This window comes from Takifugu flavidus, chromosome 18, assembly GCF_003711565.1.
Source record: "Takifugu flavidus isolate HTHZ2018 chromosome 18, ASM371156v2, whole genome shotgun sequence".
In the NCBI taxonomy this organism is placed as follows: domain Eukaryota; kingdom Metazoa; phylum Chordata; class Actinopteri; order Tetraodontiformes; family Tetraodontidae; genus Takifugu; species Takifugu flavidus.
The window spans coordinates 2911716-2930722 of record NC_079537.1 but is presented as its reverse complement, the minus strand read 5'-3'; the positions used below and the strand labels follow the sequence as shown (position 1 = coordinate 2930722).

Sequence of the window (19007 nt, the reverse complement as noted above, 5' to 3'; positions counted from 1 at the left end):
GCAGTCATGATAGAGGCTAATCAGACAGAAGCAATTAGTACTGAAAACAGCTTATGTCAAAGCTAAACAATATATTTGTTCCAAATGACTGTTCTTGCTGACAGATTTAAACTGCAATATCCACATTTGGTGGAAATCTCTTTTTAAAATAAGTTGTGAATGAAATGAATGTGTCAATTATTTTTGAAACCAAATGTCCCCTTCAGACCATCTTACTAACCAACAATCAGCACAACAGAGCTTGTGGCAGCGTGCTCCAATAATTCAAATGGACTTGTTTTTTTGGCATTTTGTCTGTCTGCCAGAAAAATGATCACACCCATTTTGAAAGCAGTCCCGTACAGAACATATCACTGAAAGATTTATGATAAATTCGCTCATTATGAAAATGTAGTCCATCACAGAGCTCTGGTGGGACATTAGAGCAAGAAAAAGCAGCAAATCCTTTCAGTAAAGCCACAACAAATGTTGGACAAATATTAGTCAAAAAATAAGCTACATTTAATTTTTAATGGCTTTGATCCAACCAGAACATTCCTGTAGCATTCCTCTAGGCTCTATGATCATAAAAATAACCACTGAATAATGGTGGATGCGCAGTAAAGTGTTTGTTGTGAAGGCTAACGAAGGCTAAACAGATCCATCTCTCATACTTTCACTTTCCTCTAAGGGTTTAACAGGGATTGTTTCACATCCTTAGCTCACAGCTGTGTGTGTGTGTGTGTGTCAGGGGTCTGCCTGCATGAGGATGTGGGAGGAGGGAAGGGAAGCCCTTGCTTTTACCCAGTAGTGACTCCCTCCATGTAATATTTATACCCCACTTCTCTTTCACAAATCCAGCTGTCTCCTCTCCATCCATCTTGCTCTGCACATCTTCCCCTCGCTCTTTTCTTCCCACCTCAGCCCTTTGATGAGCTCACTCCTCCCCAGCACTGCTCCATCCTTCCTCTTCCTCCGTTTCCTTCGCTATGACCTCATCTTAGCTGCATGCCTTCTGGGTACGTGTGCCCCTACTGGAAGAACAAAACTACTGATTTGGGATGGGACTCAAACGTGGCTCAGCAGCTCGAGATCAGGTTTATCTGGACCTAATATACAATACTGCACTCAGGCCAGAAGAAAGATCAATGTGCTGGTCAACACAGTCTTCTCAGAGTAAGAAGGTTCTATGGTTAATTCCAGATTTTTCCAGGAATGAGCATGTTCTCCTTGTGTCTGTGTGGGTTTCCTCCAGGTGATCACTGGAATACACTCCAACCCCCACCCCCCACGCCTCCCAAGACCATAAAGAACCAGTGGTGCATAACAGACAATGAGTTATTACCGAGTCATTAGTGAAAATAGCTTCACTATTATAAAGCACACTATGATGCAAAAATACACTCCCTGGCCACATTATCAGGTACACCCTGCTAGTAAAAGGTTGGACCCATTTTGATTTCAGAACTGACTTTTTTCTTTGGAAGCACCCATCAGAAGATGGTACAGTGTGGTCATAAAGGGATGGACATGATCAGCAACAATACTGGGGTATATAAATGGTCAGTTGGTACTAAGGGGCCCCAAAGTGTGCCAAGATAACATCCCCCGCACATTACACAACCGCTACTAGCCTAAACCATTGAAATAAGGCAGGACAAATCCATGCTTTCACTTTGTTTATGCCAAATTCTGGCGCAAACATCTTAATTTGTCAGCTGAAATCAGGACTCGTCAGACTAGGCCGTGTTCTTCTAATCTTTATTGTATTGTCTTCTTGACCACCTTGTCCCTTTCGGGTGCACGTAAGGGTGAAGGCAGGGTCCACCCCTGGATGAGTCCCCAGTTCATCGCGGGGCCTGATGTGAACATATTTTTGGGTTCGGTACCTTGCTCAAGGATACCTCGGCAGTGTTCTGACACCTTCTCCTACTACCACAACACCTTCCATGTTTTGTATGCATTGGGTTTGAACCAAGAACCCTCCACTTCTGAGCTACCACCGCCATATTGTCCATTTTGGTGGGCCTGTATGAAGTGTGTCTTGTCCTAAGCTGACAGGGGTGGCGCCTGACGTGGTCGGTGGTGTGCTGAACAACTTCTTCAGATCTTGACGGGTTCTGTCTTCTTTGCTCGCTGATGCTATTCTGCATTCCTTGGTTGTAACGAGTGGCTATTGAAATTACCGGTACTGTCATCTCAATCCAGTCTGCCCATTCTCCTCTGACCTTGCACATGAACATTTTCCTCCACACGACTGCTGCTCACTGGATATTTCCTCTTGTTCAGGCCCTTCTCTGTAAATCCTAGAGATGTTGGTGTGTGACAATCCCAGTAGACTCCCTCAGCCGTTTCTGAAATACTCAGACCAGTCCCTCTGGCATCAACAACCACGCTACATTCGGAGGCCCTTATGTCCCATTTCTTTCCCATTCTGCTGTTTGGTTTGAACTTCATCAAGTTGTCTTGACCACGTCAACATGCTGAAGTAGATTGTATTGTTTGATTGGCTCATTAGCTATTTGTGCTAACAAGCCTTGTGTGAGTGTGTGGGAAGGACAACACGTGGAGGATGGATTGGTGGGAGAGGAGCGCTTTATATTTGCAGCGCATCTGAGTGTTTAGTGGAGGAAACTGCAGCAGATCTGTGCAAAGGTGGTTCTGATGCTGCTCCCATCTGTCCCCATGGCTGAAGGTTAGGCAGACAGCATTGTTAGCAGGGGTCACACACAGTGGCAGAGGGTTTGCGTGCACAGCAGCATCAGAAGATGCTGGTTTTCAACATCGTCTTGTGCTGCGGCTCAGCTCTGAGATAATCAATTTTTTCCGCACTTGTTCCTCTGTGATTCATGACTGTTCACCCCTGGGCTGTAAAACCCGTAAAAAACAAACTGTCAGTCATTTTAGAGTTCCCAGATCTCAATTCTCAGCATTTGATATCCGTGTGGGCCCCGAAAGTCTGCCGATGCAGGCGAAAATGGATTTAGCTGTCATAAAGGTCAAAAACGAACAGTAAGAAACCATCAACCCTTTAAGCTTAAGATAAAATGTGACCATATGAGTGTTAAATTGTGTCAGAGGAGCAGGTAGATAGCTCTGCTTATCTTTAACGATGGAGAACTGCAGACACGAGTACACCGGCACAGACCGCGCCAAAACAAAAAATCCCAATTAAGAGGAAGTTCATCAAAAGTTTCTCCAAATCCCCACAAACACGAGCAAAATGATCTAAAACCAGCCCTGCAGGCTCATTAGCCATGTGCGCTCATTAATAGACAAAATGTAAATGAATGCATTGCTATCATCAGCTTCATCTGTGTAAGCCAGTCACGCACAGCCAGCTGCATTAGCATCAGGCACTTTCTAATGTGTGTGTGGGAGGGGGGGGCAACCAGTCAAAAACACGAAGCCTGCTAATTAGATCCATTTAGAATGGCAAAGTAGTGCAGCAAGGGTGACTTTTGATCTCTGTCTGTACACAAACCGACCCAAACAGTGCATTTTGCTGTACGAATTAATGGCAAGGACACAAAAGGACGCCAGCGTCGTGGTCAGAGGAACCCTTTTCTGCGACAACGTGCAACAAGGCTCATTAAATATAAGCGAGAGCTGCAATCAGCACCTGGAAAACGTCCAGTAATTCATTCACAGTTCACTGTTGAAGCCTCTACGTGAATGACCGTCCTCTTCCCACAACTTTATAAGACGACTCTCTCCGGTTCAATTACAAATGTTTTTAGCCTTTTATCTTTCATTGATCCAGGTTTCCCATTAAACGACTGCAGCTCTCTCTACGCCATGAGCCTGTCTGGCCCGTGCCCTCCTCTCCTTATGACCGACAAACTTCCCTGCAGGGTTTCTGACCCTTCACAGCGTCGGTCCTTCTCATACAGTGAAAAGCAGCTGGTGAGGCCGTGACACTTCATTTTATGTACTGATCATACCTGTTTTAAACCGAGACAGTAGCACTCTGGACTGCAGTTTATGACTAAAAATAGTAACTCTGGAACAAGTGCAGCCATAGGCAAACAATACGTATGTGCACGGCTTTGAATGGCATCATTGCTCCGTGTGTCATGCATGCAAAGCTGAATAGCGGGAGAGTTAATCCTCAGGCTTTTAATGCTGCGTACACGCAAACAACCAGGGGTGCAGCTTTTATTTGAATGGCTGCTGAATGAAAGAGGGAGAGTTAAAAGAAACAGCCCACAACAGTGGCAATAGATGTGCATTATGTAAGGAGGAGGAAGGAGTAATGCAGGGCCACTCACCCGTCTGTATCCTGGAAGTTGACATTCACTTTCTTTGCAGAACCAAGGAGCTCTGAAACACAAGCAAAGTGGAGCATGAAAGAAGTTCTGCAGTCATAAGTGTAACTTAAACTTTCATAGCCAATGGCCGGCACAATTCTCCAAAATGCCCAACAACTAGAAAATGTTATAAAAGATGAACTTTTCCTCAGGTAGAATAAGCACCAGTTTTGAGCTACTGTGATGTGGTTCATAAAATGTTTGCTTAACATAATTTTTTTTAAAAATGGAAAAAACTCTGGTATGTTCTGTCACTCTTTAATGGTGAAGCTAAAACAAGAGATCCATCATGCTTGAGTGTGTGCAACAGTGACTTGAAAGTAAAATCGCAGTATTTATTTATTGATCTTCTAAACACACAAATCATTATGTGAAGAGAAGCTGGAGGGTTTCCAGGTGTCAGCATTATTGAGAGCGAAGTGTGTGTGTGTGTGTGTGTGTGGGGGGGGGGGGGGGGGGTCGGGGTAGGCACTTAAGGACCATCAGGCCATTACACTTGACCTCTGGTCACAAGCAACTATGTTATGGATGGAAAAGCCACACATCCAAACCAAAGATAAACAGCTTTACCTGATCAAACTTCAATGCAATTATAAACCTTTTTTCATCTAAATAATGACCTACTAGAAACTTCAGATTTGGACAAATGTACCACAGTAAAACCACAGTCCTCACTAATATTGTAAAATGGTGTGTAGAGTAATCTAAACCCGCACAAACACCACACACACCCCGGCTTATTCGGTCATTTCGATGATAAATTCTCTGTGTTTCTATTGCTTCTGCCTCTGTCCGTTGTGTTGCAGAATGTGTGTGTGGGGAGGAGGAGGAAGCTGCACAGCAACATAACAACAAGTCATAACAAACAGTGACATCATAGTTACGGGCTATGGAGCTTTACAAAATGAGCTGTGACTTTAATTATTGCATTATTGTTGTGTTGTTAACCTGCCACTGTCGAGACTAAAGGTCAGGGATGATCAAGCTTGCAGCCTGTGCACGGACAGGTGCTGCTTAGTCCAAGATTTCGATGGCAGCACAGACTAGATGTTCTTGGTTCGTCGAGTTTATTTACAGTCTGCTGAATCTGTTTTATACTCAAGGCTAAAATTATTTTATTCCCATGGGATGGAGGAGCAGGAACATTACTGCTTTTGTTATATAATATTTATCCTGAGGAAAGCTCAGTCTGTTGTGTTTTTTAAGACATTTGTTAATTTTTCTGTCTCACATGGAATGTATTTTCGGCACAAAAAGTAAAAGAAGAATGGGGAAAAATGCTATCTTTCCCAGTGCTTGGCAGTGAGGATGGAAAAAACAGCGGACTCTGGAGCTCTCTAACCTGTTTTTGCAGCCCTGATCGATCTGCTGCTTTCTCCTCTCCTCTGTGTATTTCCTTCACCTCTGCAACCTTTCTTTCTTTCTATCGCCATTCTTATTCTGTCTTTACTTGCAGCTCAGTGGCTTCACTGAAGGTGATGTTTTTTCTTTCTTTTTTACTGATTTATAACAAACGGATCTTAACGCAGGCTCTGCCTTCAAGTACTGCATTATTAGGGGCCAAATGCCACAACAGAGCAACACACACAATTAAAAAACACACAATTAAAGTGTAAGAAAGAACAAGAAAATACAAATAAGCAGTGGAGGAGGAGTCCACTTTGTTGAGGTAAGTGTGACAGCTCATCTGAAACAACGTTGGGCCACTTGAAACCTTGGGTCAGAGGTTACTTCTAAGTGAACCCTGGTTCAGTTCACTTCCAGTGTGAATGCTAACAGACTATCCAGGACATCCAAAGAGAGGCAGCATTACCTCATAGGAGTGTGACAAAGCATGAGCAAAGAACAAAAGCACGACAACTTCCTGCATCCGTTTGTTCCAATCTTTGCGTGCCGGTGATGAGCCTCTGCAGGGTTTAGCCCAAACACGCGCGGGTACCAAAAAACGAGGTTGCCTTTTGAACCGTTCCCAGCTTTTTGATTAAAAAAAACGCACAAACATGCATCACAGTAAAATGAAACAGCTAATTCCAGTTCGCTTGGAATCAAATATTTGGGTTTTGTTGTCCCGGATGTATTTTTTTTAATCTGCTGAATGTAGATTGTGTTGAGCGTTCCCCACCTATCCCAAGTTCTTAACTTCCCCACTGACAGCCTCCACACTGTTAGTACTCACTCAGAGATGGTTGCTACTGGCTTTGTGGCGCTGATCAAACTAATGGATTGTTCATAATTCCGCTCAATGAGATTTTAATGATTACTTGATGCCACTGAGACACATCATCCATCTTTATAATCACTGGTCCCTGAGAGTTGGTGCAAATCAAAGGAAACATTAATTACCCGACACTGTTCTGTTCCCAGCTGATCGTTTCATAAACAAGGCAAGTTTTTAGAGTTGGAGTCATCTCTTCATTTTAGACCTGTGTGCTCATCTGCGTGGGCTGCACACTCGTTTTGGCTTGGACTCTGCAACCTCTCCTGTTCATAAAAGGACAGGGTCACGCCATCAAATAAGGGCAGAATCGCTGTAAGAGACATCATATAAGGAGAGAGTGGGTAAACGCGGGAGCTCTGCCAACATCATCTCCTGCCTGCCAGACAGTAAACTGTCCAACCACACATCCACACCGAAGTGCTGCATCATGAAGACGCGCTTTCTGGGGAGACAAGCACGTGATTTAATGTCCTTCATTAAATAATTAGCACCTATTGAGATGAAAATGTGCATGTGTTTGCATGTCAAGGTGTGCGTGTGTGGACAGATGAACTGAGATGACCCTAGAGCCGCGTCCCAATTTGAACTATGATCTTGATCCACACGACTAATCCGCCTGCCAAACCTCTCCCACTCTGCTAACGCGCAACCGTTTCACACACAACCATGCTGAGGTCAAATGAGCACACGTGTGTTGGGCCCTTCTGTAGCTTTTGCACATGTGTTTCAGAGAGCAGATTCGAGCAGACCCCCATAAAACATGCAAAGACGCCTCAAAAGTGGGTTGACTGATCAAATGTGCGGCTTCACTGGAACTCAGTGTCCTGCCAGTACTGAGCCTGCCCAGCCAGGAATGGTGTAACAGTGGGAATTGGTGGTTTTTCTGGACTTAGTCTCACATCTGTTGCTGTTTCCATCCAACCAGCGCTCGGCTCTGATAGAAAGAGGTCGTTGCTGCGCAGCGCGGAGGCATGAGGCCGGACACGTCGCGGTATCACGTGTGCCGTTTTCAACACGGGAGCTGCGACGACGCACTGAGCTGTACGCATTGCATCGGCGGATTTGGGCGCATCTCTGGTGGAACGTCAGGACTTATTTGTAGCCACAGAAGCCAATAAGAGTGGTGAAAGCCGTGTGTTTTCTCCGGCTCTAATGAGCGCCACAAAGTAGGACAGCGAAAGAGCTGTCAGTCAAGCTCCATCTGTACTCAACAAAGACTTTTTATTCGGCAAGCCAGGAGCAAAATCAAAGCAAACTCAGTTTGAAGTTGTATAATTGAAAGCATCCATTTTTAAAAATGTTAAATGCAAAAAAACCTCCATTGGCAGGGATTGATTGAAGTTGGCTCAAATTTGTTATCTTATAAAAGATAATGATGTTCTTCAGGAAAGCTGCAAGATACGGCCAAAAAGATGATTTGAATTACTTCGATATTTTATGAATTGTGATTTTTGAAAAAGAGTATCTATGACATTGGTTTTTGCTTTTCCCAATAAAAGAAATATGACCCTCATGTTCATGTCTTATTCTTCACTGTAGGCATTAGCAAAACTTTAGCTTTAAAAACTTTAGCACTATTTGGGTCACATGTTTGACTTTTATCAGAAATCTCCAGCTATGGTTTATTTGTTTCAACCAAAGAACTCTGGATAGAAAACACTTAAAAAACATCTGCTTCTGTCAATTCCTCCACTCAGGTGATCTACCTGTGCTCCTCAGCAGATTGGCCTTAACTAAAAGCAGCGAAATACAGCTTACTTTACTATAACACCTGTTCGTTGTGCACCTCTAACAACATTAAATACTTACAGATGAACATAAATATGAGTATTCATACACACGTTTGTACTTTTGTCTCTGGGAGGACACCTTACCTCAACCTTACAACCAAACAGCCTTGGAAACTTGTGAGGACCAGCCAAAATGTCCTCATTTCCAAAAAAAAAAAAAAGTTTACTCGTGAAAGGAATATCGCGGGTGTACAATAAAACACACGTATGTGTACGGGTCAGTTTTGGCAGATTGAGTGATATTGATGGGCCGTTTTGCCTTTAGTGCTCTGCTTCCATTCCAACACACACACATGCACAAGCTTGCAAATAATAAAGGAGCAGTGGGTGATACGGAGGAGGTTGCTAAGCAACAGGCTTACTTACTCTACAGAGGTAGAAGCATAGGTATTCCATTTGGAACATAACATGCAAGTTGCATTAATAAGATAAAGTGGTTGACATATTTATTTCTGCAGTGTGTTAAAAACAACAACATCTGCCTTTGTCTATTCCTCCACTCAGGTGATCTACCTGCGCTCCTCCGCAGATTGGCCAGAACTAAAAGCAGCGAAATACAACTGTTACTTTACTTCAACACCTGTTCATCTGCATAAGCGTCACTGCCAACCCACACCGGCCGAAACCACACTAATTGCGTATTGTAACACCTCCCAATCACCACCGAGCCGCTCTCATTAATCAGTGAGCTGTGCACACTGTAGAACAAACTACAAGGCCATTAACGTTGGAGGCGGTCCAGCTGTAAGCAGACAATAAACCAGTAAGGCCTTCATATAAACCACCGGGAGAGTGTGGGTGAACAGCAGGGCTCCTAATGGGGGGAGTCTCACTGAGGGTTATTTGTGGGTTTCAGTTAAACGCTTCTTTTTTAACAGCTGATTTCCATTATTGTGTATTGATTTGTGGACTGTTAGACACTTCCTGCAGCGTATCGAGCTGCTCTTTTTCGGAGGACTGTTGTGCACAGAGCTCAGTTATCAAGCACAGCAGCGGTTGACAGGCAACACCTTTAAACTGTCAATTAAAAGTGTTTTACATGTGTTTGTTTTGCTTTTTCTTTTTGGAAAAAGGACATTTGTCCTAACAGTGAGTACACATATCACCCATTGCAGGTCACTGCTGGCTGAGCTGCGTGTCAGTCTGATGTGGACCGCTGCAGTTTTTCATTTTATCAGTCAACAAGTGAAGAAAGGAAGCGAAGGAGAAAAATGGGAAAGTACCACGAGACATAAACTCAGTCTGTGCTTTAATTTGGTGGGCAGGAACAGATGATTCTGTTTTACACTGTTTCTTCTGAAATCATTTCCAGGGCACCAATAAATCAATTTAGAAACAACAATAGGAAAGAAATTGAGTTCACTGTATCCGCCTTTCGTCAATAAGCTACAAGATATGAGTTTGTTATTGTCCTGCCAACCCACAAGTCATTAAGCCCTCAGGTCCAAACCCTAATAAAGCACAGGAAACCCTAATAAAGCACAGGAAAAATATAAAAATGTGGTAAAATTCATACAATATTCAAAACAGGTTCAGGTTTACAGCATGTTGAGAAAATAACAGGGATAGTTCGGATTGCTGCAATGAGGCTGAAAAGCCAAATATGTTTTCTGGAAAACTGATGTGTAAGAAAACGGGAATCAGGCTGCAAGCTTGATCATCCCTGACCTTTAGTCTCGACAGTGGCAGGTTAACAACACAACAATAATGCAACAATTAAAGTCACAGCTCATTTTGTAAAACAAAACATGAGCATATGAAATCTGGTTCTGATTCGGAGACTAATTAAGTCATTCCAAAAGGCTTCAGGAGCATCCGATGACAACAAAAGGGGCTGGAGCCATCACAGTCTCTCTGTCTCCATCCTGCTATCCAGTGGACCCCTGGATGTGCCACCGCCACAGGCAGAGCTCTCTGACTGACAGCTGCATTATGGGAGAGCAACAGTCCATAATTGCATGCTGTCAGACTGAGAGATGTCATGTGATGGACACAAAGCAACGTACAACAGGAGACACGAGGAAACCGCACACATGTAACCAAGCGGCAACTATATGTGGTGCAGCGCGCACGGGCAAATACGCACGTGCACAGAACCCAGATGGTGACTGATGAAAGACAAATCTGCCAGATAAATTCAGAGGGGCAGAATTAATTTCCCTCTACACACACACACACACACACACACACACACACACACACACACACACACACACACACACCCATACACACAGACTCCCACTAATGAAGTCAACTGACCATTATCTCTGATCCTATTGACTTGTACTCACTTATCTTCTTTTTCTTAATTCTGGATTTAATCCAAGGCCCCCATGGTCTCCATGTTGGACACCCTACACCCTGAAGTCCCCCTGCAGCTGGGTCTTTGGTCGACACATATGTGTGATGTCATTTCCTCTGCTGAGCCTGGTGTGTGAACGTGAATGGGTGAACACGGACTTTCATTGGTTAAAACTGACTGGAAAAGTATTATTAATATACATTATAAATGTGGTCAATATTTACCACCCTTCAATACTACGCACCCTGCTTCTAACCTCCCTGCAGACCTTTCAGATGGTATGTCTCATTAAGTCTCTTAATTGCAAGAAAACAGATTATAATCTGAAATTACACTGCGGTTTGATGCTAAGGCATCATGCTGCTATTCTTTGTCAGCAAAAGCATAAGAAGGAGGGGGGGGGGGGGTTCTTACTGGGATTTTCAGATCCAGTGTCAACAAATACTATAAATATTTCTGTTACTATTAAGATTTCCTTTTGAAGGAAGGAATTCAGAGCTAAAAATATCTGATTGTTACAAGGTTATATCTTAAATGATCTATTTCTTATTAAAAATTATAATATTAATGTCAAATTATAGCATAACCTTCCTTTTGTCCAAATAATAGTCCAAATCTGATAGAAACCGCAGTATGTTGATGTTCTTGTTCTCTGCTGTGCACACAAACACACACATACAAAACACGCACACTTACACACACGCACTTACACATAGATACAACCACACTGCCAGGAAAACAGGAAGTTGGGTGATTGAATTAGGAAGGAGAGACTTTCTAAACAGATACAGAACTGAGAAGAAGGATGAATGAGGAGTTAGAGTCACAGGTAAAACAGGAAGCACTGATAATGGAAGGCTTTATGAGACGGACCAATCAGTGCAGCGTGTCTTGAGCATGAACATGCCAGTTTAATGAGCTTCAAATTCATTGAGGATTTTACGATGACCCAAACTAACGGAAGCATAAAAACAAAGAGGTGGAACTTGACTCCACAGAACCTTTAAAAACAAGCAGCGAATAAATAGTAGCACCGCGACCACAAACATGGCCAATAAGAATGTGTCGGGTGTCACAGAGATACTATACAAATAATGATGGACGAAAAAAAATGAAGAATCCCTACAAACTTTAATTTGCAGACACAACATTCCCATCAGTCTCATGAATATTACAAAATGACTACTAGTATATCCAACATGAATCCTTCTATTATACTATTAAAACATAGATTACTACTACAGGTAGAAGCTAGTAGTATTAACAGTAAAATAAGTAGACTACCTTTATTTTGCACTTCTTAGTATTTGTGTGTGCTACCTTTTTTTTACTAGTTTCTCATGTATCAACATATCACAGGATAAGGTCAACAGAAGGCATGTGAGTGGTGCAGTGATGTGTGCATGTGTGTGGGTGTGTGCACACTCTTCTGTGGGCTTTTACCAGAATAGGTTTGTTTCCATTATAATCTGCTATTTATACCCCCAGTGAAACTCTAACTCCTGTGCTCTCCCTCACACATATACAGCTTACTATGGAGGCAATCTCCATGGCTACAAAAGAACCCCTTGACTCTGCTTGTGCTGAAACAACTGTTTATTACATAACCAACATGATTCCAGCAGAAGAGCCCATTGAAGCCAGTCAGGTTGGGGGCAGATCTTCTCATCTCTGAGACACACTGTGAGGCAGCACCATGGAGACGAGTTAAAAACAAAGCAAAGCTGGGAGGTCAAACGGAGCATCTTATTGACCTTGGTGATCGGGGCTTAGGGATAGACAGGAGTGGAGGAGGGGTAGGAGATATCGCGTTTCTCCTACGCTCCTCAAATGTCTTTGTCAAAACTAGGAAAACTACACTCGGAATGTGCTTACATGCCTTTATCCTCCGACATTAAAACGCTCTTCGCGTCCATGGTCAGATTGCCGCAGCAGCATGATTTATCCCTCAAATCTGCAGATTATTCAGATACATTAAACACTGCATATCTAATATTATCATTCTAGTTGCCACCGATGTAGTGAATACAGAGCTGTAATGAATGCAGGCTATCACATTATTTTAGAGTCTTTTTTCACAGTAGTCTTCAGACATTACTTCACATAAGGTGACTCATGAGTGAATGAGTGCGCAGCATTTGAGCAGCAAGATCCAGGCTGCAGACATTAAGAATCATTTTCAGCAGTGCCCTGAAACGTAGCAAGGTCTGCTTGAGCCGAAGCCAACAGAAAGCTGGGTGCAGTCAGGGCACAGCCTGAACACGTCAGCCGGAAATGGGATGATAGAAAGGCTTCCATGATGTTAGGGAACATTTTAGACATGTCCGTCTCCCAAGTACAGGAGCATATCTTAAACATGACTTGCTCCATAACAGAGCAGCTGTGTAGAAGTGTGCCACAATCAAGCTTCCAGATAAGTTTCAGAGAGAACCTACAGTTACCATGACGCTGAGTTTTAAAGACCGGAGCTCAGAAGTCAGACAGAAATGCAGCATGACTAGATCTGCTTTCCTTTTGATAGTCAGATTCTATGTGAGGCAGATCTTTGTAGAAATGCAAAGCAAGATCGGAGTTAAAGTCACTTTGAAATGTTTAAGACACAGACAGCAAAGCAGCCTCCATGCAGGCTTGGGATTTTCTTTTTTGCCTTTTCCCCAACTCTTTTCCAACAGAATCTTTGTTGTCTATGATTTCTACCAACTCATGGTTGAACTATTATTCTCTACCTTCCTTCTAACCTGCCTTTTCATTTGACTTGTTCTTTTATTGCAGTTTCTTTTGACCTTAAACAAAGCCTGATCTAACAAAAGGTGAAGCAGCTTAACCACCTAATTAGTATTCTACCATCCACTGAGGTTCAACAAGTGCGGCTCATCCCAAAGAACACAGTTCAAATATGTGACAGGAGATGTAAGTTGATGCCAGCTATGGATTTTAGGTTCTGCATTAGTGCAGATGCGCTCTTGCACTTTGGCACGTTGTGCCTAACCCCGAATCCTAACTGTGTAAGAGAGTCAATGAAATAACAGTAAATCTGTGCCGGCGCAGGGCGATCGTGTACTATTCAGTCAATCATTCATAAGGACGGGGAAGGAACGTATATATCTGAGGTAGGTGCAGCCTCAGACGGAGGTCAACCCTTTCATAATATAATGTTACAGTAGATGGGGGATGCTTGCCCATATGATAAAGCATGTGCACACAAAAATGAGCATATATGCAAAGAGCAAATGGCTGTGAGACACATTCAACACAATTACTGTCACCAGCAGGGACAGGATAATGGAGCTCAATGGCTGACCTACAGCCAGATTGAATCTGTTTGATGGGTAAAAGCCATTATAGGCTAGATTCATGGGACGCATTTGGAGGCAATGTAGAACAGAAGCAGCGCCTTCCACGAGTATCTCCAAGCAGGACAAAAAAAGATGGCTTCCAGGAAATGCTGCTGTCATTACTTTTTATAGCAAATTCAATCTTAGTGTGCTTAAATCTTTATACAGCGTGTCGTGGAAATAAAATGGCTGAGACTAAGCTGAGCTCAGTTCTGTGGACAACAAGTGCCTATGCTGTGTGTTTAATGGAATAGTTCTCACAGAAGACCTCCTGAAATGTGCAGGATATCCTACACAAAAAGTATATATATATATATACTATATATATATATATATAATATATATATATATATATATATATATACATACACACACACGCATATATTATTGGGTCTTTTTATTTTCATAGATTCCATAGTCATAGACACACTGTTGTCTAGTGTGCAAAGATAAATGAGCTAAAAAAAGGATCCAACAATTTTAATTATATTTGCATTTTAGTGCTGATAATAATGTGTTTTCAAAGGAATGCTGATTAACGTGCATTATATTAAATGCACAAGTGAATGGTGCAATGTGAGGTTATTAAGATGTGTAACAAGCAAATAATATCCAACGTAACACTTTTACAGTAAACGTGTCATGAAAAGCTTTCAAAAGCTCCCTGATACAGCCGGTCAAATTCCCCAGAGGCACAATTATTCTTGTGACCTTTCTGCATTTCAGAACATTCAAAAGCAAGCTGCTGGAATTCTATTAACTTGGCAACATTTGAATGTAAAATGGGACTTTGCTGGAGGAAGGAACATGTGATTCCCTCTCTTATCTGCACTGTCTGACCTGTTTAACATCACCCAAGTATAACGCTAACACAGGCATGAAAAAACCGACAAGACTGCCGTTGGCTTCTCATCGCAGTGGTCAGACAACCCCAGCAGTAACACCCAAACCCCCGACAGATACATGGATGAGAGCTGTAAAGTGCCACTGAGTCAAATGATATCATTATTCCGTGAGCGTTCTAGGTCAAATAAGAAATATCAAATGTTTGTTTTGGCACATCATAATGGCGGATGCATGCGTGGAATCACAGGCTGGACCCCGTAGCAAAGAGATGTTTAATCCCTTTAAAAATACAGTCACGTTGTCTGATCTACAGAATAAGAACTGAGGTAATACATACATACAGTATGTGCTGCTGTACATACAGAGGAGGGAAAAGATCATGTGTCTTGGAAATAGAAGGACGTGGAAGGACAGAGCAGTGGAAACTGTGTCTCCTTCACAGTGGATTTCTCTACCAGATGCATCATAAAAATGCATGTGCATTAAGTAAAAGATATTATTATAAAAAAAATTATAAAAAGGCTTATATTTGGGAGGCCAGAGTATGAGGGAAGAGAGCCAGTGATAGACGTGTCCTGGTAAAATGATACTGCATGCATCAATAGGTAATTTGGTTAGCTTAAACACTGCATACACACTAATTATGAGGAGCGGTGTCACATGACTTCCTCCCTGCACCACGCCACTCTTCTTATAAATGTATTTAAGCTGTACTAAATCACTGTACTTCAGTAACTGTACCTGTAGGGTTACATTCCTTTACTCCATGTCTATGTGAAACAAATCTGGCTGAACAATGATAAGACAGACGGAGTAAACTTTGGAGGCTCTGGTACTGCAGCTCAGACTTGAGCGGATCTCATTATTGTCGGATTAAGCGGCTCTGTTGTCGCTGAAGGAGCTGAATGCAATAAAATCCAAACTCCAAATTCCTACTGAAACATCAGGTGTTCAGGAGAGCAGCGCAGAGACGAGGCAGGGTATACACAGACAGTGTTTTCTGCTGTAAAATACATGTATGAGCGGTCGCAACATTTTCTCTGGGTTGGGTCCAGTTTAGGTGTAAAGCCTGTGTTTTGTGGAACACAGTAATTGTCCTGGTGACCTCCGCTCATGAACAGAAGTCTGGGAAACAAGGTGATTATTATAGTGACCAGACAATGACCTCATCCCACAAAAACAGAGCTAATTCACAGGAAACAACAAGGCGAAAAGGAAGGAAGGAAGGAAGGCTCGAGGAAAAGGCCAAACAGCCGCAGGGGGCTGCTGCCAGTGGTGGGATATAACAGACATGCTGAATTTACCTCTGTAAATCAGGTTAATTTCCATATTATGACACGTTAGTAAGCTTCAGGGTTTAACTTTTCCAAATTCCAAACCCTTCAAGGGCTCGTTGGCACCAAATATTTTATTTTCTACAAGAAAGTGGATTACCTCAAACATCTTGTGATTCATAAATTAATCCTGTCGTGTTGGATGTAATTAAAGACATCAAGTGTTTCTAGTGAAGCAGCATGAGACCCAGGTAAAAGCTGCTGAATGGAGGAGGAGAGGCCCTAAAGCAGATGTGAGTGAAATCACAGCACATGATGGAGAGACCTGGTGAAGACTGAGAGGATGGAAGTGCAACCAGATGCAATCAGAAGGTGAAGGAAATACACCAAATATGTTTAGAGGATGGGTGAATAATCGGTCCCCTCTACTCTGTTGCTCATCTCTTATTAACACATCTTCTTGTCATATTGACCGTTTTTATTGTATAAAAGCATTATCACACAACAAACTGCCGCATTTAGAGTGTGTAAAGGAGGATATGAGGCCATGTGTGAAGGGAAACAGGTATGGAATGAGATTCTAATGACATCACCTACAAAAATCTAGTTAACCCTGAGGGTTAATAAACTGGGACAAGGTGTGTGTGTGTGTGTGTGTGTGTGTGTGTGTGTGTGTGTGTGTGTGTGTGTGTGTGTGTGTTCTGTAGTTAGTGTTCTCCTTACAGAAGAGAAATTATTACACAACTACAGTTTATAAGTTTATTTCTTTTGCTAATAACATGGTTGTTTGAGCAGCAATCTTTAAATAAAGTGCCTTTAAACAACATTATTCTTATTGAACAGGATCCAATAAAACTTTGGTCCCAGCTCTACCCGCATCCGAGGCCGAGATATCAATAAAGCTTAAGGAAGAAAATATGAAGAACTCAGGGAAGCTATGATGTTTTAAACATATATGACACATTTTAATTGATAAATGTTAATATCAAGGTTCTGGACAACATCTAAAATCTGTGACAGAATGATGTGTTGATTTCAAATGATTACAATTTATGTGTGACACCTTAGAACACGGAAATATTTTTGCCTGATAAATGAAGTTATCTTTTTTGTCCACATTAGTTTTGAAACATTCTCCTCTTTATATGTATCAAGCATTTTAATGAGGACTGCAGCTTGAAGGTCTCGAGCCCTACAGATATGTGCCTATTGAGTTTTATTACTGATATCTAACGTCTGACAAAAACATTGTGATTGAGAAGTGTTTATGTATGGCAGGTGTTTACGCTCTGCTCAAATATCAGCTATGTTTACAACACCAAACTGTCCCAGATCTGCATTGACCTCCATACAGCAGATGAATCCACGCCTGCATTCTGTGAGGTTCCAGGAGGCCTTCAGGAGCCGGGGGCCGTCAGTAAAAGTCTCCCCCTGTGGCGAGCGACCTCCCTGGGCATGACTAATAATGTGCACCAGCACTGCTCCTCCTACTGCTTCCACTTCGACTCCACTCTCTCGCTTCTTCGCTAATCCTCCCTTCCTCTGTTCCTGTCTTCCTTCTCAGCTTCTTTACCTTCCTCTCATTATCTGCCCATGTCTTCCCTCAGCCGATGTTTCGGCTCCCCTCCTTCAACGTCGGCCCACTCCCCTTTTCCGAGCGCCGCTTTGTTATCTGCAGCTTTCAGGCTGAAAAATGGCTCTGGGACAACAGCCAGCTCTCAGATAGCGACTCCTCTCTCCCCTCAGCACACACAAACACATACACAACAAACTGAACTTGGTGCGCCAATAAAGAAAACACGGCCTGGCACTGGCACGTCCTCAAAAACACAAACCCATATCGTATGTATGACTAAATATTTAATAAGCCCTAAGCTGGTCCTGATTTTCTCAGAGGAAACATTTATCAGGCCATATGGTGGCAGGTTCATTCAAAGATCTCATTTATTTCTGAAACAATGCACCTTGTTCTAGACAAAAACACGTCCAGCATGTGAGCAAATTTATTAGTTGATGCAGTAGCTGTGGATTTCAGAGGCCGAGACTCATGTTACATTTTTAAAACTTGGCTTTTATCCAGTGGTAAGAACCCAGTTAAACCGCCACCATTACAAACCACTGATGAGAGAGGGTTCCCCCTCTTTTGACTGACATCAGTCACCAATGTTGCAGCAGGTTGACATGCATCATCTTTGGCTAACCCAGCCAGCGGCTAATATATGTCCACAAAGCTGTGGTGAAATGTGCAAACAGGCGTAGGAGGTCTGTGACTGGAGAGAGGAACTGATGCAAAGGAAATGGTGAAACAAAGTCAGCTTTTTTACATAGAAAAATTCAAAGTAATTTCAAATAAAGTATCATAACTTTACACAGCTCATCCCCTTTGATTTAGGTAATCCCATTAGCAATGCGACGTAAGCAGTCTGCAATTCTTAAGCTCTTCAACAATATTTTCTTTCATCCGTAAATCTGTTTTATCTGTTTTTTAATGTAAATGGACACATAAATAAGTCATTATTAAAAATAACTGATAAATCCTTTTTGTAAACAGGCAAATATTGAGTCTTCACTGTATGTGATCAAAGTTAATAGGCTGGTTTATTTAAGATTACAATTACAATCTCAACATAATACATTTTCCATCTGTTTGACTCAATGTCCCATGAAATATACAGTGTTTGTCCATCAAATAATTCATGCAGTGTCCTGTAAAACATCAAAACAGTACCTTAGTAGGATTTTTTTGAAGCCTTAAAGAACACTGTTCATTTCCTCTCTGTGTGTGCGTCAGTCTGCTTCTGTGTCTCCGTGTTTGTCGAGCTGCTACCTCACAAAAGATGACTTTGCAAATGTGAAATTATTCATATAGTTTGTCATTAAACTAAAAGATCACCTACTCAGTTGAGCAGGTGGTTAAAATTTAATGAAGCCAACAGTGCAACTGGGAAGATCG

At 42.3% G+C, this 19007-nt stretch overlaps 1 protein-coding gene across 8 annotated transcripts in view; it reads right to left on the bottom strand.

The window, feature by feature from the left end:
• Positions 1-19007, bottom strand: part of caskin1 (CASK interacting protein 1) — a 209578-nt gene that overhangs the window by 26098 nt on the left and 164473 nt on the right. For all 8 annotated transcript variants that reach the window (XM_057015782.1, XM_057015775.1, XM_057015777.1 and 5 more), the window contains exon 2: positions 4251-4302. Coding sequence is in view for 7 of the 8 variants with exons in the window: in XM_057015775.1 (XP_056871755.1) it covers positions 4251-4302 (52 nt within the window). In the remaining variant the exon portion in view is untranslated. The remainder of the gene's footprint in view (positions 1-4250; positions 4303-19007) is intronic.